The 26,542-nt window shown below is 39.6% G+C and overlaps 1 protein-coding gene and 1 long non-coding RNA gene across 3 annotated transcripts in view; one reads left to right on the top strand and one right to left on the bottom strand.

Annotated features, from left to right (window-relative positions):
• Window positions 1-310: 310 nt before the first annotated feature.
• The window catches only part of stat5a (signal transducer and activator of transcription 5a), a 50,725-nt gene continuing 24,493 nt past the window's right edge, over window positions 311-26,542 (bottom strand). Inside the window, exons 2-20 of one of the 2 annotated variants that reach the window (XM_005468847.4) lie at window positions 20,311-20,367; window positions 17,413-17,556; window positions 17,098-17,254; window positions 15,862-15,951; window positions 14,008-14,182; window positions 13,246-13,376; window positions 12,109-12,260; window positions 11,526-11,681; window positions 7,654-7,833; window positions 6,479-6,566; window positions 5,866-5,988; window positions 5,498-5,590; window positions 4,909-5,115; window positions 3,902-3,996; window positions 3,631-3,773; window positions 3,329-3,484; window positions 3,153-3,204; window positions 2,544-2,654; window positions 311-2,416 (exon numbers count right to left, since the gene is read on the bottom strand). In XM_005468847.4, coding sequence (XP_005468904.1) covers window positions 2,293-2,416; window positions 2,544-2,654; window positions 3,153-3,204; window positions 3,329-3,484; window positions 3,631-3,773; window positions 3,902-3,996; window positions 4,909-5,115; window positions 5,498-5,590; window positions 5,866-5,988; window positions 6,479-6,566; window positions 7,654-7,833; window positions 11,526-11,681; window positions 12,109-12,260; window positions 13,246-13,376; window positions 14,008-14,182; window positions 15,862-15,951; window positions 17,098-17,254; window positions 17,413-17,540 — 2,361 coding nt within the window. In that variant the 5' untranslated portion in view covers window positions 17,541-17,556; window positions 20,311-20,367 and the 3' untranslated portion in view covers window positions 311-2,292. The remainder of the gene's footprint in view (window positions 2,417-2,543; window positions 2,655-3,152; window positions 3,205-3,328; window positions 3,485-3,630; window positions 3,774-3,901; window positions 3,997-4,908; window positions 5,116-5,497; window positions 5,591-5,865; window positions 5,989-6,478; window positions 6,567-7,653; window positions 7,834-11,525; window positions 11,682-12,108; window positions 12,261-13,245; window positions 13,377-14,007; window positions 14,183-15,861; window positions 15,952-17,097; window positions 17,255-17,412; window positions 17,557-20,310; window positions 20,368-26,542) is intronic. The other variant, XM_003442034.5, reaches the window with a different exon arrangement.
• On the top strand, window positions 17,563-20,389 carry LOC112846619 (uncharacterized). The gene is made up of 2 exons (XR_003219675.1): window positions 17,563-17,792; window positions 18,647-20,389. It is a non-coding gene; the product is annotated as an uncharacterized LOC112846619 (long non-coding RNA).

The following is a 26,542-nucleotide window of genomic DNA, read 5'->3' as shown; positions in this document are numbered from 1 at the left end:
GCAATAGTCAATATATTCATGCAAATAGCTAGGCATGTTCTTTTAAAGTACTGTTTTTAGTCATTTAATTCCATGTCAAGAATCAAGAATCCTTGGTGATGACTTCAGCTCACATTCTTAATCTGGCATAAATTACTTTTATTTGTTTTCTCCATATGGAAGGCCTCATCGAATATAGATTAGTCCAACACTGCGATATCATGTTGTACTGCATATTATTACATATTACTTGTTTTACTCTGTGTATTTGCACATACAAAACATATTTACCACAAGACATTTAAAATTCAAAGCATTCCTACAGATTGAATTCAGAATTATTTATAAAACTTTATTTCCTTCTTTTCAACTCAACAGCTTTTTCGCTTGGAAAACTTCCAAGTCATAAACCCAAACCACAAACAGGGTACGTACATAAAACAGCACACAGCGCCATCTATATCGTTAAAAAAATACACAGACTACAGTGGAACAAAGCTCAGAAGTGATGATAATGAGAGACGTAGCACAAGACTGTCCATGTAGCTTGAGATTTCTAAAACAGGAAAGAAAGTGATGCAAAAGAAAAAAAAAATTTTTTTTTAAAAAAGGAAAAGAAATATTTCAAATACTGTTGTGTTTACTGGACAAACACAGAACTACACCTCTAATTTCCAGTTGCCGTGCGTCCTTTTTCAGTTGCTACTTATGGTCAACGGGGACTTCTTATCTGACGGAGAGAGTATTATACGGTCATGCAAAAGGTTACATTCAATTTGGGAGTGCCAGAGAAACAATAATAATAAAATACAATTAAGATAGAGAAAATAAAGTCATATATTTTGTATACATAGATCTCTTCTTTTTGGCTTATACATCAGCTAAGCAAAGTGATTCATTCCTGAGATGCAAGACAATTATTTTTTATGTGTGTGTGGAGGAGGGGGGAGAGGAGGGGTGGGGGTATATGGGAAATCAAAAGTCAGGCAAAGAAACATCCTAGAATCCTAAACATGACCCAGCAGCTTGTGAGTATGTGCAAGCATTTAAAGTCTGCACTCGTTCATAGATGCTTTTCAACTTGTGCTCCTGAAACAGTCATGTTGTCACACAGAAGCATGCACATACTCTCTTTTGCCACAGTGTCATAATGTAGCTACAGGACCCCCCCCCCCCCCCCCCAAAAAAATGAAAATATATATATGCACTAAAAGGTAAAAGGCAGAAAAGTCACATTGGAGCAGAACAGCCTCAAATATTCAGGCATTAACAATCAGACGTGACACTTCATGATTCCGGTGTTTTCCAGGTGAGCAGTTTCAAGCATAAAAACAGCCAACAGAGTTAGCCTGTGCAGCAAGGGATCGTCTTCTCACAAAATAATGCAAATTAAAAAAAGGTAAAACCTCTGACCGTACCTATGGTGTGAATGTGGTGCAGAAAACAACAAGAGAATCATTAACAGAGACTGTCAGTGGAATAATGCGAGGTAGCACTGATGAGGGGCACGGAGGGACCTGAGAGGACAAGCAGGCAGCACTGGGTAGATGCTCAGATTTGCATTTCAGGTACAAACAGAAGAAAAAGTAGCCCTGTGAGAGCAAGGGAGGTACATAATTCTCCCCTCCTTTCAGCTGGTGAACAAATCAGAAACAAATACACCTTAAATTTGTGCATGTGTATCTTTGAAGCGTGTGTGCTGTCAGTTGCAGTGAGCAAAGAGTCACTCTGCCTTTAGGTTAGTGTATATGGGTTTGAAGAAAAATGACTGTAACTCTCCAGAGCAGTGACTTGGATTATGTTGTTAGGAGCAAAATCAAAACTTTTCATTAAAGTTTCTCTTTTTTCTTTCTTTTTTTGTCAAAGGGCACGTTCAATGTCACTAATAAAATAGTAATAACCCATTTACAAAGAAGACGATATAAAATAAAAACATTCAACTTCTAAAATAACTTCATACAGTAGCATTTTTAAAAATCAGTTTAAATCAATTGAAAATGCATGCACTATGTGAGTGACCATTACTTCTTTTTCATAATATTGTAACATTAGAGGTTTTGCATTATACTCTTTTACAAACACTGATTACACAAATAAAAACAATAAGAAGTCACTGACATGCATGTTTTCATGCTGGAAAGCAAAAAAAAAAAAAAAAAAAAAAAAAAAAATCACAACCATTATGAACATTTCACATTATAGCAATATGAAAAAAAATGAGAGAGACCAATGGAATTAAACCATGTCGATGAGAGTAGGGCAAGTTGCTAGGCAGGGCTCATTTGGTTTTGTTGCGAGTTAAACAGTCAAAGGTCACGACTGCTGGCCACTCCACTGGCTCTCTACAGGCCGCCGGAGAAGCTCTTCTACATGCCTTGCTACGTCCATGGTGTCATCTAGGTCAAAGTCTCCATCTGCATCCAACATAGAGTCACCCCTGCCACAGGAAACAGATAGAGGCCACTCAAACAAGCTTTCAGCATAACAGCGATCAAACATCAGGAGTTATAAGAAACTCCTTGCACGCATAAAATTGGGAAACAGAAAAAATGTTGTAAACTCACATAGCTGGATATATGCCATAGGTGTGAGGGTGACTGACAGGTGCTGGAGAGGCACCTTGATCCATGTAAGTTGGATTCCCACTTGCTGGGTCTGGATTGGCTGTGGCAAACCTGAAAACAACCAAAATACCACATCTGGGTAATGAACAAAGAACATATACATGTCTGAATGTATCTACACATAGACACAGGGAAAAAAAAGAAAAAGAAAACAACAACCCCCCCATGAGCCTGTGTTCAGCAGTTGCCTAAGCAACGATCCTCAGCATGATTTTCAGGCCTTCTTGTATCATTATGGCCGTTTTCCATATCTGCAGGTGAACCAACTGTGGAGAAAGGCAGGGAGCGTGCCTTGCTAACTAACAAGCCTAACTCTTATGATCAGCAGAAGACGAGCTCACGCAGGAAGCCAGGCCGCGCTTAATTGGCCTCCTCCAACTGTAACAGCTAACTAATAGCTGATCTGAATTCATGGCCCAGTATTTTGTGATTAACTCTAAATTGTGCTTTACAGAATAAAATGCTGGGTGGATGGCAATGAGAAAAGAATGGAGAGGAAACGGTGATGGAAGGACACGAGAAAAAGAGAACAGAAAGCCGGACACTTACTCAGGCACAACTTGTTTGATCTGTGGTTTCACATAACCGTCAACTGCTTTAGCTTTAAAACAGACAAGCACAGGGAGACAGAATAAGTAATGGCTCGATGTGATCACCATTCAGTAATGAAGGCTTTGCAGCTGTGAGATTAAAATTTGAAAGTAACAGCTCAGAAGGACACTTACAGAGAGGCGGAGTGTAGTATTTGGAGAAAACCTCATCCTTGGGTCTGTCAGGGTAGAGGAATAGAAGGTGGTTGAGATCACTAATGCGGTCAGCCAGAGAGCGAATGGTAAAGTCTTTGGTTGTGTAGGGCATGAGGTTCCAAACCATTCTTTCACCTGGGAAAAAACAGCAACAAAAGAAAAACTGAATGGGATTCCTTTATTTCTCTGTGGCTTCTGTGCTTGTTAGAAAGAGGCCCGTCTGGTGAACAGTGTGGTTTAAAAAACAAAAATGGAGAAATGTTATGTTTTGCATGCTTTACCTGCTTTGTTAGGATTTTCTGCCACCCAGGCAATTGTAATTCCTCCAATTTCAGAATCACTAAAGCGCAGGAGGAAGGTACCGTTGGGTTTAGACATGAGCATATCCTGAGCTTGCTGCTTGTTCACAAAGCCCAGGATGGCTCTAAAAATAGAGGAAAACAGACATTTATAAAAAAAATAAAAACAAAAAAAAATAATTGTCCCCTCTTATTGTCCCTTCTCATTCTGAATCTTTTAAAACCGAACAAAACCCCTCAGCAGTTTCCTTACCCATCATTCCAGTGTGGTTTCAGATGCTTTTTTGTGAGTTCCATCACACCGTCAAACCACTGCCAAAATGTGAAGTTCCTCCCTGGCAAGCTTTCCTGTAAAGGGGCATAGTTTGGGGAAATTTTCTTTTTTAAAAACACACAAAAAAACAACAACAAAAAACCCCAGACTGAACTGACAACTGTTAAAATGTTTTTAGATGACCCAATGCTCATTCAGTCTATAATAATGAAAATCTCCTCAACCACTGACAGTAATCACAGTTGCCTTTATGATTTAAAAATGTGTGCAGCTGTACATTTCCACGTCTCTGGGTTAAGTTCTGCATATTTCTGTAACCTATACTTACATCCCTGAAGTGATTAAAACTTAATGTTCCTGTAATCTAATAAGACCCGTGGCCTGTGGTGAATCTGAGTGCATTTTCCGAATCACAAGCTACTTAGAAGCAGAAAATGAGGCTTTCAGCATTTTTTTTCCCTGTGCGGATAAACAAGCCCATTAAACCGACCTACACTTAGGTCAGTAAGTATTTGGACAATGACACAATTTTTGTCATATTACCACTGTGCACGAGCACAGTAGGTTTTAGATAAAACAATCAAGATTTGACTGAAGTCTTTCATGTTGAATTAAAGGAGTTTAACAAAACATATTGCGTTAACTAATTAGGAAGTACGGCTATTTTGATATATAGTCGCTCATTTTCAGAGGTTCAGTTATATCAGAGATACATTTATTAAACCCCTTGAACTGCTGCAAATGGAGCAAGAAATATTTCTATGTATGAATAACACGGCAATAGTAAATCCTTTCATGAAGAACAAGCATGTGGTTCAAATGACTAACTGAACTTCGCCTGCAGGCTTTTTAAAAATGCATGAAGTGCAGCACGACAGAAATCTATACTTTCAAGCTAAAACAGATATATGGAATACTCTTCATAAAAGCTGTGTGCATGTATAGAGACAAACAGGATCATGAGTAAGAAAGCGGCTGTTTCTAACCCTGTTAAACTGTGACCAGGTCATAGTCATGCTCCGGTAGTCATCAGGGTTGTTGCTGGAGCTGCTGAAGGCTTTTTGAGCCAGAAATACCAAGTTCTCCTCCGACAGACCTCGATTACTTTGCACCTCTGCCTTGTACTTCATGTTGATGACCTCACACAGCTGAGGCCAAAGCACCTTATCTGGCACGAGGAAAGGCACCCGGCCCTGCAGACACGCGGAGAAAACGGCAAAGAATTTTCACTTATATCAACAGATAAAACACAAAGACACAAACCATAAGCGACACACACGTTATGCCTTTGCATAAACATTTTTTTATATTTCATAATTAAATTAAAAACCTAAATATAAATTTTCAGTTCAGGGCTGCACACGTTACATTACATCTAAAGAACTAGCAATTATTTTGTAAGAGCTAAACTATTTAAACATGTGCGCACTTCAGAAATATTTGATTCAAGGCCTTTTGCAGTTAACGCAGTACTTCTGCATTAAGATACAAAAATATCACTAAGCTGAATAATTATTTAATGCTTGTTCCAGGAAGGTTTGCATTGCATGCAACATCTCTGAAACATTTACGTACCGGCTCTGCAAAAGCGTTGTCCCACAATACAGTTGCAGTGGCATTATTGTCTTGGCTACCGTGAACAATCACCACTACAGGAAGTGATAATGTCTGTTCAGAGAAAGAAAGGAGGAACTCATTATAGGAATACTGCAAAATTAAATAATGCACTTGCTGCACAATGAAACATTTCTTGCATTTCATACATTTTTGTAAAACATGATAAAAACAACAGGGAAAAAGACAGAAGGAACAAGTGGGAGTACTATAGCCAGATTCTTACTTGCAGCTGGTGCATGCACGCACATATACATATAATGTTATTTTTTTAAAGTATGATTTAAAATAGTGTTTTTTAATTAATTAATTTGCCTACATCCTCTTACCTTCACTTGAAAGACAAGCTCATTGCTTCCAACACTAAACTGGGACTCAAACAGAATGGTGAATTTCTCTTCCGTGACAGATTCTGCTCCTCGTCTGTCCGATCGCTTGATCCTCTTTAAAGACTGCATGATAAATGATGTGCAAAAACAAATGGTATATATTAACTACGCAGTTAGGCTTATAAATGTCACACACAGTCAGTACATGCATGCAAATCCCTTTGAGGCAGATTATCGGGATCATATGTGAATAATCCATGGAGGGCTCTGGAGATTGTTGCTAACAACATTAGTGATGAAGATGAGAACTTCACTGAAGCTGCAGGCTGATCCTCCAAAATACTACTGTTCACAATTTTAATCCAAGGGGGAAAAAATGCTATATAGGACATAATGATTGGCAATTACTTCCCTTATATAAGTGGCTGAGCAACTCTCCTGTATAGACCCAAGACAATCACATGTTTACCTCAGTTTAGTGTATAGTGCAGCTATTATTTTAGATTAAATGCTAAGAGACTTTTTGTATAGAAGGAACAATGGCAATACTACTTCAGCTTTTTTTCCCCCTTTTACCTGGAAAAAATAATCTTCCCTAATAGCTCATACTTACCATGTTCCTGAAGTGGGCGCTCAGAGTGCCTGTAGTCTGGTGGTACTCCATCACACAGTTATTGTTAAGAATTTCACCACTGCTATCACTGAAACACACAGACAATAAAGTTAGATGTTATCTGCTAATGCATGTTTACACAGCAGGAGCTTTTTGTTTTGTATGGAGGGAGTGGTTGGTAGGTGCGTGTGTGTAGGGGGGGGTATTGCGTGCATAATTGGCAGGTCGTTAACTACCACCATTAGTCTTCTCTAAATAGTAAACACTAAACACAAGTATGGCAGGTTCAGGGCTGTTCGCTTGTTGTCTTTCCTTGTAGCCTGCGTGTTTTTATTTCTTCCAGGAAATTAGTGGGTGGAGACAACCTGGATAGAAACCACACCTGAGCAAGTTGGGCTCAGGAGACTATTAAGCTGCCTAGCAAGATCATCTTGCTCACTTTCTATCTCTTCGACTTCCTCACTGACCGGCAGAGCTATGTCGTGCTTTTTGGTTTTACATTCATTCACTACTCACTTCCTCAGACACTGCCTGCATACTAACTTACTGACATGCGCACACCGCTGTATGGTTTGTAAAAGCGCTTAGCATTACTAGGCTACACTTCATGTGGCGTCCCGCTTTAGTCACATGCTTCTGAGCGAGACGTTGTGGCAAAAGTCTCTCGACAAGTGGTTTAGATGAGACACAGCAGATGTATGTAGATTTTCTCTGTAGATTTTGCTAAGCTGTAGCCGCTCAGCCACTTTCCCACTGGCTGCCTGGCAGACCTACAGTCCTGTAAGGTTTCTATTAGTTAGGAGGAATGTGGAACAAGGCTGTGGAACAGGCTAAATGCGGATTCTGTGTCCACAGCATAGATTCCTCTTAGACATTGTTCAAGTTCCAGCCATGTTTCTGTGGTGAGGTCTCGGAACACACTAGGTCAGAGTTCATCATGGGATCCCGTAATCTCTGAAGAAATCCAAACCGCTTATCTTAATTGCGCGATGGTAACTTATTGCAGTGTTATCTCTCTCTCTGTCAAGGAAGTTGGAACGCCAAAAGTTGAGCGTTTAAAAAAAGGGGATGTATGTATATGCTGCATGAATGTGTGAATGAAGCATGTTGTATAAAGCTCTTTGAGTGATCAGTAGAAAAGCACAAGTACATTTGCACCAATGCACCAAACTTACTTTCTTGTGTTTTCATTTTTCAACAGGGCCTTGGCTTGCTGTTCACTGATGATGGTGGCTTTGACTTGTGGGGGATTCATGTGTACGTTCAACTTGCCTCCCACTAGAAGGCGCACTGTAGCGGCAAACTTAGTTTGGGTTTTAAGGACCTGTGGAGGTTGTTTCTCAATGATGAATGTGCTGTGGATAGAAGAGTGACAGTTTAAGTTAGAGTGTGACAAAAGTCTTTATCATCAGATACCTACTGCCACTATATGCACATCTTAAAGCGACATCCAACCACCCGTCCATTTAATTAACGGGTTGTCCAATAGCTATAACAGCTCCGGTAGTACGTACCAGTGTCAGATGAACAACCAACAGTGGACATGTGCAAATCTTGGGTATGCAAATATGTCAGTGTCAAATTCCAAAAGCAAGCAAAAGCAAAATAGATCAGTATCATTGTTGTTTAGTGAACTTTAGTACAGCTGCACAGATTATTGCAGATTAGAAGCTCTACTTCTGTCTTAATTGCTGCTGAGTATTTGCAGTTTCAACTGAAATAATTGTTTAGGAAACAGTTAATTTTCCATTCCAGTTGTGCAGGTTATGCACACAATTGTACACAAAGAAGACTGCCAACTTTGACAATGTGCACGAAAAAGTCCCTCGTCCTAAGACCAAGCGTATTGTCTACTCGCTGAAACTGTTTCAATAAAATATAAAACAGCATTAAAGCATAAAAAAGACAGCATGAATGTTTTATGATGTAAAACATGCTAAAAGTGCTAAATGTTGCAAACTCTGTCCTGATAATGAAACTTCACAAGGTGAAAATGACCTTATTTGTAACTGTGCCCACTAATGGAGGTCATATAGGTAATGACTGTTCAGTAAAACAACAGGTCTCTTATGAAATTATTCTTCTGCTTTTACTGTCTGTTGCGTGATTGGCCCAATAACGCAACCTAATGATTTGTCTGAGCTGAGACGCAACTTGAAAGCAAACACATCCTACTTAAGCTGCATGACCATGAACTTGTAACATGTTTTTAATAGCCTACTTCCTCGCATGTGTCAAAATACGCCATGTATTTTGACACATGCGAGGAAGTAGAGTAGGTCCCGGAAAGGTTGCCAGTCCATTACAGGGTTAACAGAGAGACCGGTAAGCATTAAGAGTCACATCCACACCTGCTGCCAGTTAACCTATAAGCATGTCTTTAGACTGTGGGAAGCTGTGAGAAACACTTAAGCATGCAGAGAAAAGAAGGGACAAAGAACATGCAAACGAGTCAATGTCCAATGGCATCTCTAGAGACCTAAAGCTAGAAAGACTGGTATCGCTGTAGTTTAGTGAACTTTAGTGAAAGGCAGAGTTGAACAAATATTAGGAGATCAGTAACCTCACTGCAGCAGAACCTGTTATGAGTGTGCACTCCCTACTGCATTAATTGTTTAAGGAAAAAATTTTAAGCATATAAAGGATGGAGCATGTTTTATGATGGGGTAATGTTCAGCAAACTGTTTTGTTTTGTTAATAAAAACTCCAAACTCTTTATGCTCTAATGACCTGCAGGCTTGAGAACATTAACCTTTCGAAATGACCTTTATTGCTGCCTTGCGCACTATTTGAAGGTCATGTAAGTAATCGCTTTCCAGTTAACCGACAGGGTTAACAATTACTTTCTTCTCAAAGAGTTGGTGCTTCTATTGTATGGCGGTGTAGCCGTTTTCTGATTTCCACATTAACATTAAAGAGACCAAGAAGTGAGATAACAGCAGAATCAGCCTAATGATTAATCCTGCAGGCTCAGAGGGAGCTTGAAAGCAAACAAATACTGCTGAACTAAGTGATTATGAGAAGACTGCACTTTGCAATTGCCAGCGTGAAACCTCCCGGGGCTCCTAGGGAGTAAAGATAGAAGGAAACATAACCTGCATTCATATTGTGCTTGATAGCTGTGCATTACTGTCTGGTTTCAGACTTGTCTGTGGCCAGTCAAAAATCGTTGTGACAATGACATGACTTCTTAGTGGGTTATGGGTCCCTGCAGGGAATCTACTAGGAAAGTGAGAGAGGACACTGTCAGAAACTTCAGAATACTTCTTGTTCAGAGATGCTGGATGACTAAAAGACCCTGGCATATGTGCATTTGGGGCTTAAAATAATGGACTAAAACAAGTTCCCTGTGCCCTTCCTTCCCTTTAAGCTCTCGAACAGTGTATGCTTTTTGTTTCTGCATATCTGTTTAGTTTCATTCTTTGTCTCTGGGTTCGTACGTATTTCATGAAATCTAAAACTCAAATTCTCAATGCATTGCTATCACACTCATTATTCTGTATTACATAAACCCAAATCCTAAATTTAATCTAACTTTTAAGGTATAATCCCCATAGATTACAGTAAACGAAACCCCACTTTTTGACTTTGTTTTATGCAGTTTAACATAGTGTAAGTACTTGTCTATGTGGGAGTGTGGGAGTCATTATTGGGGGCAGTTAGCCAAAGTCCATAACAGAAAATTCCCTTTACCACCCAGACTCTAGCACTATGGACCCAGGTTATTGTAATACATGATATTGGTTTACAGTTATGCAGCTTAAATTGTGCAAGGGCTACCCTGAGAAAAGAGGTCTTGATGGTGGATTAATGATGTCTACAGTTACAGTGCTATGTGTATTAATGTACCTCCACATTATCACATTATCGGATGCCATAGAACAGTCCATCCACCTATTCACTTTCACTGTTTAACTGGTTGTAACTGGTGGTAATCTAAGTAGAGATGATGAGACACCCCTCCCTTCAGCCACCGCCTCCTCCTCTTCAGAGACATTTACGTTGCCCTGGGATCTCCTCCTAGTGGGGCATGCCCAAAATACCTCAAAAAGGGGGTATCTAGAAGACATGTCTGACATATCTGAGGGCAGCCCAGACACCCCTTGAAGGAAGGTTATGTGTGTCACTACCAACAGCTTGTGGCCATAGGTCAAGGAAGGAAAGCAGACTGTCCAGCAAAGCTTTGCCTTCTGCTCAGCTCTCTTTACCACAACAGGCTGCAGCAACATGAGGATTATATCTTAAGTACAAGGTAAAGAGTTCTTACTTTTGCTTTAACAGTCTCACAGTAAGTATGAGAGAGACAAGAAAACCCAAACTTTCACAAAATTTTTGCATGTGGATTGAATTACATTATTTGATGGATAATTTTGAATGCCAGAGTAATTTCATTTTACAAACAGATGACATCTCTCACTCTACTGACCACAATACCAGGTGCACAAGTAGACCTGCCCTTTCATTGCCCTTTTATGCACTCAGTGACCTGAGTGCATAAAAGGCAACTCCTCAATGTGCAAAACAGATCCGCCCACCGCCTATACTGGCCTACACTCACAAAATAAATTAAAGTTGTAGATAAGATTAATGTGCCATTTATGACCCCTCATTGATGTTCCCTCAGTGTGCATATTTGAGTATGCAGAGCGAAGAATTATGGGTATTCAACAAATGCAGACGTGATTGCATAAAGTCTAAAAAATATCACATAGCCTGAGTGTAAACATGCTGTGTAGTCGTTTAATGCTGCTTGGTTAAAAATCCGACTTGAGCAGATAGAGATCGTATTTATCATTTTTAACACTTAAGAGCTCTGTATATAAAATGGCTTCTTCACGGCTGGATTTAAGGACCAACAGCAAGACAAACACGAACAAGAGCTGCCCACATTAGTGGTTCCACATATTTCTAACATATTCCCCCCCAACCCCCCCGACTCCTAGTGAGCTGATCTGCACAGCTCTACATAAAACCTGCAGACAACACATAAGCATGCCAGGTGCTGCAGCCTTTGATGTGTAGAGAAACTTGAAACACACACACATACCTGGTGACCAGTGTTGAAATGATATCTGTGATAGTACTGTTGAGTTCGTTGAGGAGCTCTTCAATAGGTCCAGGGATAGGCAGCTGCTGTCTGAGATGCTCGGCCCTCCGAATCTGTTGCCTGTTTTGCCAAATCATTTCCGCGAGCTTCTCACACCTGGCATCAATCCAGCCACGCATCCACAAGAAAGACACACAAGTAAGAATAACACTTGAAGATCAACATGACCAGTGCCAGAAATATTATTTTTCACCATTACTTATTTTAATTTGAACTCCTGAAAGCTGAGCTCAGTAATATTAGACAGAATTTAAGTAGCTGACACTACTAAAACTTTCAGATCTGGCTGAATGAGTGAGGCCTTTAAAAATGTAAAGGGCTCACAGCCAGGGATCTCTGACTGTGGGTTAAAGCAAAAAACAGAAAATATGTAACACAGCCTATGCCTGCCAGTAACCTTTGAAAAACCCCCACACAGGACCACTCCAAAGCAAGCTTTTAAACCTGTGACCTTTTGCCTTGTGAGAGAGTCTAGTTACTGTGATCTTGGTGGGAGGTAGAGCGAAAAAGACCCCCAACTCACCAGGACTGAAGGATGTCCAGGCCTCCCTCCGGCGGTCCCCCATTGCCTGCCAGTTGTTGCCGTCTCTTCCACTGGATCAGCTCGTCATCCAGAATGATAGTCTGCTGCTTCCTCAACAGCTGCAGTGTTTTCTGGTGCTTCTCTGCCAGGTCCTGCACACAAGCAAGCAAGACACGTGTACTTCACCAGAACCAAGTTTTGGTCAAAATGTTCCTGTGAATCTGTGTGTGGGCTACAAATGTGTGCGTCATCGAAGTAAACTGTGATTATGGAGAGACTCTTTTCCCCATAAATGCGACATTTGGTGACCTCCGCCTTACTCTTACTTTTGCCACCTCAGTATACATGTCAATAAAAATGTGGTTTGACGACTATTAAAAGAGTTTCTGGGTTTTTTCCAAGTATACCTGCATATGCAGAGACCATGCTCAGTTAATTCTGATGCAAACCGAGTCATTTTATGCTATAAACAGGCCCGAAATATGAGAGAAATGGCTCAGTTCAGGAAAAAGCATCAAGGGTTACTCCTATTACGCTTTTAAAGGGGTAAAGACTTAACTTAGGGAGTGTAACGTTTGCAACTACCACAAAAGCTGCAGAGAACAGTCGCTCATTCTGTATGTCCGTCTGGATGTGACTGCCTCGAAACAGTACAAGGTGCAGTCACAAAATTTTACAGGGTTGTAACTAAAATCAAAGTGATGGCCGATTTCACTGTGGGTGTAGTGTTATCCGTGACTATATACCATACTATATTTACTTAAAGTCAAAAAGCAAATGCAGCACCAGCTTTGTGCATGTATGTGTGTGACAGTCATCATGATAAAATGTCTGGGAGACAACAGTTGTAGCAGCAACTACCAAAAAGTTGGCTTCAACTTCTTTGCCGGGTGTTTATATGTCCGTCTGTGGAGAGATTTTATCAGCTGTCCAAGATTTTCTGTACAGTTTAAAATCAAAACCAAGGCCCAGTTCAAGGATGGGTGTAATCTGGCAACTGCACTTGCACTGCAGTGATATGATCCCATTCCTCAATGTGTTCTAGTTAATTTTATCTTTATGGAGTGTCATTTACACATTGACACACACACATACACACGTGTATGAACAAAATAAGTAAGTGCAAGTGTGTCTCACCAGTCTGTATTTCTGTAGTGTGTTGGCCTCTCTCGTCAGCCATGCCTCCACAGTGTTTTTCTTGCTCAGAAGGGCAGGCTCTCGTAGCTGGCGGTCAGCAGGGGGCAGTGTGGCCAGGCTGGCCAGTTGAGCTGAAGAGGGGTGGGGACAAGTTAAAGACAGAGGGAGTAGAAGAGAAGCAGTAACAATTTCTAACCTGTGCACATGCAATATTCATGTCCCATCTGAGGAATAATGATTTACTCTGGAAAACCCCCTCCTCCCCTTCCTGCATAGCTCAGATATTAAAAAAGCTCGATGTTTTCTGACACATGGAGCATTCATGAAAAATCTGTAGTGTTACAGAAGCTGTCAGTTTCCCGCTGTTAATCTACATGACTCAACACAAAATTCAGATAGCTGTATGACGAATGATCTTTTATATTTAATTTGAACAGTGACATGCGGCACACAACAGACTAAGTGAGACTGATTAACCAAAAGGGAGCAGCATAATTGGAAAAAAAAAAGATCTATTTGAAGCAAGATGCTGACCAAACAACTGAGCAGATAAACTACAATTTGTTTCTTGATTCAACAAGGAATTAAAATGGCACAGCAGCAAATCTAAATGACTAACAACAGTTAGAGACATTAATTATATGTTTTTTTGATATTTGCAGTAGGTAATAGGTTAAGTTTGTGAAAACTGCATTAGTACAAACATTGATTCTGTCATTATTGTCATGCAGCGCAAAGAAGATGCAAGCCCTCTGGTCTCACCCTGAATGCGCATGCTTTCTTGGTACTGGATGATGAAGTATTCCTGGTTGTGCTGGAGCTTGCGGAGATCGTTCTCAGTGTCTTGGGTCAGCAGGCGAAGCTCCTCAAAAGCTTGGTTGATCTGTTGGTATTTCTGAGACATGCTGTCCATCATTCCACCCACTGGAGAGTTTGACTGTCAATTGCAAAAAATGAAATTGAGAGACCAGCAAACAGAGACAGACATGAACATGATGCACTGACCGATGGATAGACCCCAGCACCTGCACTATTTAACTGTAGAAATTCCCTGGGAACACAAGGATAATGGCAACGGTGCAGGTTGATAAGGAAGAAATGTATTTGCATTCTCAGGCAGAGTGCAAGGTCACCACAATTTGAAAAAGTGCATTACTGTACCTAAAGGTTCAGTAACGGGCTAAAATTCACTCCACTAACAGAAAAGGCATGTTGTGACTGAAAATCAATTCACCACAGGAGTTCAAGGAAGATGTTTTACGCACGGCTGGCTTTATGGTTTTATAACTCACTGCATGTTATAAAAGTGTGAAATATCTGACTTTCCTGTATATTGCATTGTTAAAGTAGGGAAATACAAATGGTTTGGTTTTACAAGGCCATTTTAAAGCATGACTGTATAGGCTGTGGTACGATATCACATTTATAATGTTTGAATACAATGAACTCAAGAGACCCTGTAGGATAAACAAATACAGGAAACGGAGAATAGTTATCCACTTTCCGAATCAGCCACCATTATGTAGTTTGCGTTTTGCAGGCTATGAAGCCACAGGTGTGTGTCTGCTGTTCTGATTTCTTTGGTTTTTCCATATTTATCACACTTACATATTTCATATCATTAAACAAATTTTAATATTAGACAAAGACAACCTGAGTAAATTAAAAAACACATCCCTTTGAAGGAATTCTGGACCACTCATCTTTGCAGAATTGTTTTAATTCAACCACATTAGAGGGTTTTAAAGCATCAATGGTTTGTTCGCTTTGAACTGAAGCATGTAAGCATAAAGCTAAATGGATTTAAGTCAGCAAAGGCCATCAAACTACCACCACCATGTTTTACTGTCCGTATGATGGTTCAACTTTTGAGGATCATCAAAGTGTGTTTTGGAAAATGTGAGACGAGCCTTTGTGTTCTTTCTGGTCAACAGTAATCTTCTCTTTCTAACTCTCCCATGGATGCAGTTTTTGCACAGTCTCTTTCTTAATCTTGAATCCTGAACGCTGACCTTAAGTGAGGCAAGCGAGGCCTGCAGCTCTTTGGTTGTTGTACTTGGTTCTTTTGTGACCTCCTGGCCCTATGTGAACCCTACGGATGAGTTGCCGAAGCGCTCTTCGAGTAACTTTATTTGGTCGGCCATTCCCGTGAAGGTTCACCACCGTTCCAATTTTTCTCCATTTGTGGATAATGGCTCTCACTGTGGTTCACTGGACTCCCAAAGCCTCAGAAATGGCTTTGCGACCCTTTCAAGGCTGATAGATGTCAATGACTTTGTTTCTCAGCTGTTCTCATGTTTCTTTGAGATTGTGGCAAGATGTGTCAAGCTTTCCCAAAAAAAAGCAGTTAATCACAGTTAAATCATGATTTTACAAGCTGGGGGTGGGGTTATTTTGCCACAGGGTCACGAAGAGTTTGGTTAACTCCCTTGATAAATAAAATCTCCATTTAAAAAAATGCATTTTGTATTTTTCTTTGTCTAATATTAAAATAGGCTTGATGATCTGAAAATATTAGTGTGACAAACTGGAAGGTGGCAAATACTTTTTCACATATACACTCAGAAATTATTCATTTTCATACATGTTGGATGCACAAACGTGAATCCTACTTACGTTTGTAGCCTCTCGGACGAGCCTCTGCTCTGTGTAAAGGATGTGTTTGATACATCGGACCAGCTCCAGAGGACAGCGGTCATACGTGCTCTGAAAGACAAGGAGCACATGAGCTGTGTTAAGGCCTGTTAGCTCTTGACGAGTAGAGCGGCTTCTGCACACAGGGCTCGCCAATTTAGTAGAATCAAAGGTTCTGGAGCTAACACTGCAGACACACCAAAACCTATTAAGTTAATGAGCACACTTCATATAGGGCCATGACTCATTAGGATACGCCCAGTTAAGTGGTTTGTCTGTTACAGTGTAACAAAATCTTGTTTCAGTTTAAAACTGCGGGTGATACTCTTGTTGTTTCCTGTTTTAAGTGAAGGAATTAAGTTTCAAGTTGAATTGCTTTCGTTGTGCTTTCACTTCATACCACACAGAAAGAGAGAAATCATTCACAGTAGCGATATATCTGCATTTTTCTGACTTTTGCAGGAAAGAGAGGAACCCAAGTGACACATTTAACATGTCACTCTCAACCACATGAATACACGTGTGCTCAGCGCCATAAACTGGGAAACAGTGTGGTAGGAATTCAGGACTGCAGTGTGATTTGCGCAGCCTGCCCCATTCTCCCTGTTTTTCCTCGTGGTCTCAGGGAGGGGAGAAAACAAACAGAAGAACAGATCTGTGAAGAGGGAGTTCGATCATAAATAGCAGAGCTGGCTAGCTACTGAGGCCCTCGCTCGAGCTGTCCTGTTGTTTTCCTCTCAGTGGATACAACCTGTTCTTAAAACATTTTGTGCAACATGTGCTCTTTCTGAGAACTACAGTAAGGGAGGCAGTTAAGCTGAACAGCTGTGACTTCCAATCACTGGCTTATCATTTTGTGACACTGTAAACAATTTTATGCTCTTCTTAAAACAGCGCTACAGTCTGGGTAGGTGTAATACTGACATTTAGTACGTTTTGTTCCAATTATTCATTCAGAGTTGCTTTTCAATGACTTGTTTTTGACATTCCCAGTACTTGGAGTACCAGTACTTTCCATTCCTTATTTCTCTAGCCACAGATGATCAAATCACGGTCTGACAAACAAGCCACAGCTGATACACATGTTCCCACTGCAAATCAAAGCCAAGCAACTCTAAATAAAACACAACAGCTATTGCTTACTAGCTATTGCCAGGTAACCAAGCACTAAATAGGAACTATATTAAGTATGCAGTGGAGTTTGAATAAAAGCCTCACCTTGAGCTGGTTGGCATAGTGTCCCAGTTTAATTTTAAGAAGGAAACCATCCTCCCCAACCTGGTGCTCAGCCTTGTTCTGCAACTCCTGTATAAGACTGTCCAGTAAGCGTTTGGCCTTAAACTCCTCCTGTGGGTTCTCCAGGTCTATGGCATCCCTAACACACACGCACACACATGCACACACACACACACGATAAATTGTAAGATGTTGGACAGAACTAATAGAAATGTTAAAAAAAAGATTAGGATTTTTTTTATTTTTTTTTTTACATCCTTTACATTCTCTGGTCACACGTGCATCAAATAAACTCACCAGAGCTGGCTCTCTATCCATTGGGACAGATAATGTCGCACCTCAATTGGAAAGTGCTGACCGTACAGAGATTGCATCTGGTGGAGGGCATCTCCTTGAAGTTGTTGGGCCTGGATCCACACCGCCATCTTCAACACCCTTAAGCTGAAAAAGGGGAGAATTATTAATTAGAGTGCAGGGAACATATGTTACACTACTATACTTAAACTGAAAACAGTAACTAAAGGGATGTAAAGTGGTGAGAAAAAGATCATTTCAGGTCACTTCTCATCAACTTATGAAACTTTCGCTTTCATTTTACTATTTGCCAAGTGTCTCGCCTTTACAACGACTGCAGAAATCAGCACAACAACCATAGCTTGTCAAGAATATGAAGGGTGGTGAGTTTTGGGGTTTTTTTGTTTTGTTTTGTTTTTAAAAAAAGAACAGACCAAAAAAGCAGCTAAAGTATGTGGAATGATACAAACAACATGTTTATTTGGCATAAACCTAAAAACCTTTCATTAACTAGCATGACACCTAAATTAAAAGATTTGAAAGCCAGTTTATGAAGCCATTTAAAGTATAGTGTAATATTACATAGATAGAAAGTTACAAACATTTATGCCAATTCAGGTGTTTAATCCTAGCTGGTAATGTTCTGCAAAAGCAAAGAATACTTCCCAGACACCACATGTAAAATAACTTGTTATAACTTAATATTTTTAAATTCAAATTGTTTCCACCGAGTGATAATTGGATTCAGCTCCAGTAGTAATTAGTCCAGGCCATTCTGTTTCAGGAGTAAAACATGGATTTTACTCTACGCATCTTTTCCCATCTTCTGCCACACACGTGAAAACACGCCACAAACACTTGCTGTAAAATTGTGCACGAGAAGAATGCCTCCAGAAGTGTTGTTCTGATCATTCTAATCCTCGAGAAAGATACTTTTTAATATCGGGGATACAACCTGCGTTTGTGGGATGCAAGCTGAGATACAATGTGGTTTTAGCAGCTTTACAAATGTTTTAAATGTACAGGGTAAAGAGAGAGATGTTCTTAAGTGAAATATTTAACATCATCACAAAAGAATCAGTCATACAGATAAAAATAGTTTTAAAAATACATATTGGCTATGGTAAACAAATGACTAAAACACTTCTATCTTTTTATACGTTGATTAAATCCGCTTTATGAAGTGACTAAATTTAGGACTAATACACACGTCTCTGTTTTCCTTCTACGACTGCAGATCCAGGCCACTTGCCCAGCCCGCTTGGGTCGCTTTCTCCTTCACTGAACATGTTGAGGACTTAAACATGCTCCTCTGTGGAGCCAACAACTCCATACTGAGGGTTAGGTCTTGGTTGAGAGGGCTTTGTACTGGGTCACTGCTGCTTGTTTCCAGTCAACACACCCACTCACCCTTCTCAAAACTGGCACAGTCACTGTCAGTAAAAGACTGAGAGATATGAGTACGCGGGAAGTTTGTGGTGTATGTGTGTGAGTGTTTGCGTGTGCGTGTGTGTATTTGTAGGTGCCTGTGGTGTCAGTGGTTCTGCTTGACAGTACATGTATAGTTTTTATATCCACGTACATGTAATTGATACTACACATTGCATCAAAAAACAAAACAACAAAAACAATAAAGGAAAAAATGTTCATCCTCTTCTTCGTCATTGCTCTTTTTTGTTCCATTGTAGCTTATGTCTCTGTCACATATCTTGTCCACGTTGTACCGATTGAAGAGTGCTTTTTTTTACCTTGTTAGTCTGCACTTCCTCATAAAGAACATGTGAAAACGTGCATTTTGCTACAGATAAAGCATAAGAACAGTAGCCATTTCCCTGCACAAAAATATCCCATGACTTCCACAAGTGACCTCTTGTCATCTGTACAAGAAAACATGAGCCAATTAGACAATAAATTAACTTGATTAAAAAACAAAACAAAACAAAAACCCAACTCAAAAGCCTTTTCCTGTGCATGTGGATGTCATAAATGCCTAATAGCTGGGCTCACATGCATGCTCGCTAACTGACTGTATGTCTTTGTAGACAAAGGTGAAATAGGGTCAAAAAGGTAATTCCGCTCAATCTGTTGACACAATCTGGCAACACAAAGCCTATTTTACTGTTCCTGTGCTCTTACGGTTCTCATTGTGTCCTAGACTTCACCTGCTGACCTTTACAGTTAATTTTCAAAATAAACAAAAGTCCTAAAAAAGCATAAGCATTTCTTGCATGTTAAATGTCAAGAAACTATTCTCAGATTGTCTGTGTGAAAGAAAACTACAAGCATACACAAGGCATAAAGACAGATTTTTGAAAAGACAGTCAAGTGCTTTTCAAATGAATAACCTACACATGTTATCTGTAAAGGAATCAGCAGAGAGCATCAGCCCAAAACTGCAAATCAGCTGATTGGAGGAGGAGCCGACAGGAAGAGCACAAAACTTTTCTACCACCTCTTTCTGTGACACCCATCGTGGGTGTAGGACTTTCTTTCTACACCAACCTGTATTTCACAAATATACAAATAGACCAACGCTGAACATAATGGGAGCTGCAGCTTAAAAGAGTGTTTGCTGTGCTGCCAGAAGACAGTGGGACAAACTGGTGTTTTAGTGTGTTCAACAGATCTTTAAAGACATGGCTGCAAACACAGTTTGACAACCAATAGCACCTCAGTTCTCATCCCCAAGAAAAAGTAAAACGCTCCCAAGCAACTGCTTTACTTTGACCTCAATATACAAACATCCTGGCGTGAACCTGAAATATACTGTAAAAGCAAGTCAGCGGATCTGCCTTTGTCATTTTCCTCCATGTACAGGAAGCTCACTGTAACATGTCACTGCTATTTCATCACTAACCTCACTTTGGCTTCAAATAATTAAATAAATAAAATCCACCTTACCTTCAGCTCTGTGTTACCATGTAAGAGCAGGAAACTCTAAAAAGGAGCACCACAAACCTGAGACAGACAGACAGAGAGAGAGAGAGAGAGAAAGAGAGAGAGAAACAGAGAATGAAAGAAAGAAAGAAAGAGACAGAGACCAAAAGGAGGAAGTGAGTCAAACTTGGGCGCTTCTGAGGAAGCTCTCTTTTTTTCACAAGGACAAGAGCTTTAACAAAAAGCATGAAAAAAAGGGAAAGTCCACTGAACAGATTTCACTTTATTCCAGATGAACTGGACATGTCAACATAATAGCATAATATTGGAAAATTCTTCCCAAGCCTGAAAGGTTCTTTCACTATGTGGGGATTTTGAAGCTGATGCACTTAAAAAGACATTTATGGGAAAACAACAGTGTTGCCAGAAATCAGATTTAGAGAGAATTAAGAGACATTCAATTCCCTAAATGATTACTACAAAAGAAGAAGAAGAAGAAAACTAGAGTTCATTGCAACTTTATAACCACAGCAGTACATAAAGGCGCTAAAAAAAATACTACGTTTGTAAAACACGACAAACTGCAGAGCATAAATTAGCATCACCCGCTAACAGAAGAGCGTCATTCAACGGGTGCTGTGTGTAAACAACAACACAACTTGTTTGGCACGGCTAGTTAGCACTTCAGTTGTCACTACAGGGGTACTGCTGAAGCCAGTCTACTTGAACATCTGAAAGATTTTGGAGTACTGATTCTGAAAGGGGGGGGGGGCAAAACAAAACATCACATTTGGTTCACATTTTGAAGCAAATTGTCAGAATATGAGCCACATTCGCAACAAATTTACAAAATTATATTAAACTAAAACATCCAATCTGTGAGTGATTGATAACAATAATTAATTACCAGAGGGTAAAAGCACAGCCGAAATAGCTCTTTTAAAGTAAGATTTTGAGTAGTCATGCTTCAAACCTGAACCAATGGGACGCTCTATAAATGTTCCCTCAGGTTTCATTTAAATAGCTGAAAAATGTCGGTTGCTTTATCTAAACTACAACCTAAAGGCCATGCATTTCATCCATTAATATATAAAAACACATCAAATTTGGCTTTTCATGATGACTGAGACAACTCCCACTGTTGGTTGTACCCTGAAGAAGCAAAACATCAGGATGCCACATGTTGGCTCTAGACAAAAATGTGACATCTTTATTTTACAGTCTGGATAAGTCTTCCCTGCCTTCTTCTTAGCTCCTCTGCACTCCTGCCTTTCTTTCTCCAAGCTCACTCCCGTTAATGCCTTAAAAAGTTGCTTCCACTTGAGGCGCGTAAGCAAAACGCTGTCTCTCTCAAAGCAGAAGCTTCAATCAAACCGTTTCATCTCAAGGCTTTGTCTAGAATATTTCAACTCGTCACTGCATATAGGAAACTTGTCACTTGACTCATCACCTCTGCAGCTCTGCTTGTAATGTGCATCTTTTCACATACTGTGCACACTGACTGTGTTGTGACTCAAATTAAACTAAACTTACTGAAAAACTGCAAGACTGTAAGGCCAGCTGAAAGTTAGAGCGGAGACAAATGTCACTTAGAAATCCTTCCTTGATTTGTTATTAAAGAATCACATGTTAATACCAGCAGCGGCTTGACGTCATAAATTACCCACAGCCATAACAGACAAAAATCACTGTGCAGCAAGAGAGACTAAAGTGCTGTTTTATACCACCAGAGAGGTTTACCGAAGCAGTTACTGCAGATGATTATCGTAGCTCAAAATGATCCTTATACTTAATGTCCTCTAATGTGTTTCTCTTCCCATAACAGAAACTATGAAGCACTTTTGGCTTGGTTTTCTGGAAACAGTAGTACTAATTGAGAGGAAAAGCCTTTGGAATTGATACAAAAGGATAATATCTCAGTTGGATGACTCACACATTTTTGTATCGTTTCAGAAAACAAGGAAGGGCAAAATATAATCCAGATAAATTGGAAAAAAGTTCTGACAAACACAGCATTTGCAAAATAAAATGTTTTAGTTCCTTGTGCCTGTTGGCTGTTCTAAAACTTAATTTGCGGTTTTTATTTGAACTGCAAAAGTGTTCCTGCTGCTTATCTGTAGTCTTTGTTTATGAGAATAAAGAAGTACACGCACAAATGCACTTGACTTTTGCCTTCGCTCATCCATCAAAGATTATCAGTTGCCAGTCTCTTTTATTTGTACTGTCATTCTTTTGGAAAAGAAGGATAACCTTTGCTCCATCTTCAAAGCCATTCTCACAGTCACTCAAGCTTTTTGTTGTCCAATATAAATTTACTGCAAACTGTACTGCCAGTAAATTTTTTCCTGTGCTTCTCTCATATTCGCTCTCTGACGCACACGCAAAAACGGAAAAAAAAAAAAAAAAGCAGGTCGACTAATTCAATCCAACGCCACACCAACACCAGACTCTCGTTTCACTGATTAATTGGAAGTTAAATAAATTAATTATTTCCGACATCCACGGTTTGCTTCTGCTCTCTAAGATACCAAACAAAATGCAACTGGACAGCAAGTTAAGTAAAAACCCCCTAACTATATTCACACATTACTGGCAAACACACAATGAACAACTTCACCCGCTGTGCAGATTCATTGCAAATTTATGAGCTCGGAACGCCTGGATACAAATCCAAGTGAAGAGGTTCCAGCTAGCATTGCACAACGGCTAAAAACAAATAAATCAAATCCCTTTCTTAAACCAGCTGCACAAGGTTCTCGATAATGCCCCAGAAAGGGCAAAAACAACATAATGAGGAGGACCGCTTTATTCCCCCTTCTTCTGATTACAGGTGAATTGAAATAGCCACTGAACATTTGTTGCCTTAAAAGCAATTTAGCAGGCTCTGTCCAACCAATATATATCACAGATATTAATGCCAGTCACACACACTGCTAAAGTGAACTGCTAACTGATTTCTAAGCAGGGGGAAGCTTCAAAGTATCCCTACCACTCAACGAGCTCTTAAATAAGTCTCGATTATAGGACAAATCAACAAAAAAGAAATACAGCTAAACCCTCACAGAGTTTGTTCTCCCAGGGATATGCAGCGCCCAGAAAGCTCTGAGCTTCAAAATAGAGAAAAGCTCTGCGTGTACTCTCTGCGTATGTGTGAAAAGAGACCAAACAATCCAAATAACAGACATCCTTCTCTGCTGACACGGTCCGATTAATTTCGCTTGTGAGCCAAGGTGCACTATATTCCAGCTTTCAGGGAACATAAACAACACTACAACTCCCGCTTGCACTGGCCCTGAAACATCATCTGTGTGTTTGATGTCCTCTCTCAGCCCGTCACAGTCACACCAGGGTTTTACAGAGTGTTACAAACGGGTGGGTTTAAAGCTCTGCTCAGAAGTTTTGGGGTCTCGAAATAAACTGGCATGTTAATTCAACGAACTCGTGTCACCCACTCTTTCCTCTGAGGAAAAATTGCCATTCATTAACGTCAGCACTTCCTGTAAGGAAACTGAAGTGCCACCCACCATTCAGAGCAGTCTTACCTTGAGAATACAAAACAGAAAGGAAACACGGCAACAACATGTCATGCAACACTGCGAGTACTTTGAATGTCTTTTAAGGGACACGAGTGTTAATCTGGCATGAAAACTGCTAACCGCTATTTGAGAAAATACGCAGAGGCTTTTCTGATTGATAGAGGCATTTCTTCTCATAAGCAGAAGCAGCTCATAGTCACTTAACACAGTGTAAAATGATGAAAACAACCTATTTGAAGTCAAGTTATAGATTCAAATCCAGCACTTTTTGCATTACCGAAATATTCTACATAGTTTATATATATCATTTAAATTATAATAAATAGCTGTTAGAACATGAGGATGGGCTGGTTTGTCTCATCACTAAAGAAAAATATCCAAGCTGCCTTTAAATATGGCTTTAGAAGTGTAAACACTGTTTGTAAAGGTCGTGAATGCTCAGAATAAAATACTCTTTGAAGGATTAAGGAACAAAGGAATCTGTCAACAGTATTTGCTCACACTTTCTGCATGTTTACCCAGCATTCCTTCTGCATGTCTTATTTATTTCTTTATTTATTGTTTCACTGCATCTGCTTTCATTTTTTTAAATTTTATGCTAAATTAAAAGGTTTTGTAGTTCACAGTACAGACTTTACAGACATGTGTGAAGCACTATCACCGACTGGTTCAACCGACCACCTGCCTCGTGATAACCTTTCTAATGCGATTATCAACAATACTCACATGATGTTTATTTACTTATTTTTCATTTTACACATGCTAATTTCATAAAGTGAGTTATGAGATCAATGCTGGTATTCAGATCTTAGTCTTAGCGGTAAAACTGGTCGCTAAGGTCTGGGTGAACTTTCCGAAAGAATTAGCGATAATTCAACAAACAAAGCATGATGTGAACTGAATATCTGTTTGTGTTGACTGCTGGGCCGTTTACCAGTGTTTTAATACTTAAACCAGATCATATTTATTATTTCGACTGAGTTCAATGAGTTCATGAGTCTGAACCAGCTGCTGTTGACAGTCAAGAGATTAAATTTATCGATTTTTTCCTTATTCTCATGTAAACTGTTAGTTTATATTCTATCCTTCACGCTTTAAATGTAGTGTTATACTAGAAAGAGTTCTAGAAAGTATTTAGTATGGCAGTAACATGGTACTCTCCTTTAAAACTTCTTGAGTCATCCCTCACTTCTTCATATTTTACTTTCAAGGAGCAAAAGTAATTATTACTTTCTTGTAATTATTTAAAGTGGTGCTGAGCAATAGTTCTCCAGCATTTCTGAAGGTCTTTCAAAGTTTTCCTTAAGACACTGGCTGCTTTATCCACTCATTTTCATTTTTCATTCTTGCCCTTGTAACTTGACCATTTTCAGAGGAATTTTTTTTCTTGTTGTTGTTTGTTAAGCCTGTGAATCAAGCATACAAAAAGCACCTGATTCAAGGGATGAATCAGTGTTGTGTCCGCACATAACAGACAACTGGGCAAAGAACCAACTTTAATTTTTTTTAAATTGGATCTTTAGGCTTTTAACATAGTTTATTCACATTTTTTTGTTGAATCTACGAAAAAACGTCAAAGACAACACAGTTTGACAGGTACAAAATAGTATTTTTGGACATACAAGGTGGTATCCAAAGGGTTATTAGCTACAAACCTGGCATATCTTGGCATGGTATGCAATGGGTCCTTAAAAATTTGAGGAAAATGGACAAGTGGAGGCTAAAAAAAGGCCTGGCATGCCTAAAAAAAAACCACTATCTGCAGCAGATAAAAAGAAGGATGGACATCCACAAGTCATTCTTAAGGAAGGGAAACAGGGAGAAAAGGCTGAGTTATGCCAAATTACACAGAAACTGTATTGGAAATCACTGGCAACAGGTCTAACGGAGATTTGAAATTTTTGGATCAAATTATTGTCAGTATGTACAGAGAATGGTGGAGAGATTGTAAAACAGTGAGTTCCTAGAGCCAACTGTAAACCACGGTGGAGGCTCTGTCATGGTTGGCACTGCGTTTCAGTCAGTGGCATTGGGGATCTTTTAAAAACTGATGGAAATATGACCACAAAAAATTACAGTCAGGATGTGATCAATCATGCATTATTATCCGGAGAACATTTGATTGACAGTGCCTTCCTTTTTCAGCATGGCAATGATCCAGATGCAATGCAGGAAAATAGGTGTAAATAACTGCACATATTCCCCATTTTCCTATAATATCATAATGATAAAGAAAAAAGAGGTGGGTTAAGACTCTTGCACAGAACTATAGATGTACAAATTTGTGATGTGTAAAATTAATACATAGCACAAATGCAGTCACAGTTGTGAAGAAGAAAAAAAGGTTTACAGCTCAGTTTAAAAATAATGATTTAAAAATCATTTCTATCCACGCTGAGACTGTTTTGTAGTTTTTATGTTGTCAGTTATGCTGCTGAAACTGTCAAAAGTCAAAGTCTGAAGCATAACTGTTAAATACCTGTCCATAGATGAGTACTTTTATTCTTTTAGATTTTTTTTTTTTTTGATATGCAGTTTTCAAAGAAACACAAAACAGAATAAAGACACACTTGATTCTAGAGGCTGCCCAAGGAGGAGAGCTATACAACAGCACTGAATACACATAACTTTATTTGTCCAGGTAAATAATAGAGGCTCCAAATAAACAACCAGCTTTAATGTTTGCTCTCTCCACCGTCTCTCGGCTATGCTTCCCATCC

This window comes from Oreochromis niloticus, linkage group LG4, assembly GCF_001858045.2.
Source record: "Oreochromis niloticus isolate F11D_XX linkage group LG4, O_niloticus_UMD_NMBU, whole genome shotgun sequence".
Lineage (NCBI taxonomy): Eukaryota > Metazoa > Chordata > Actinopteri > Cichliformes > Cichlidae > Oreochromis > Oreochromis niloticus.
The sequence above is the reverse complement of the archived record's forward strand: the minus strand, read 5'-3'. Positions and strand labels throughout refer to the sequence as shown.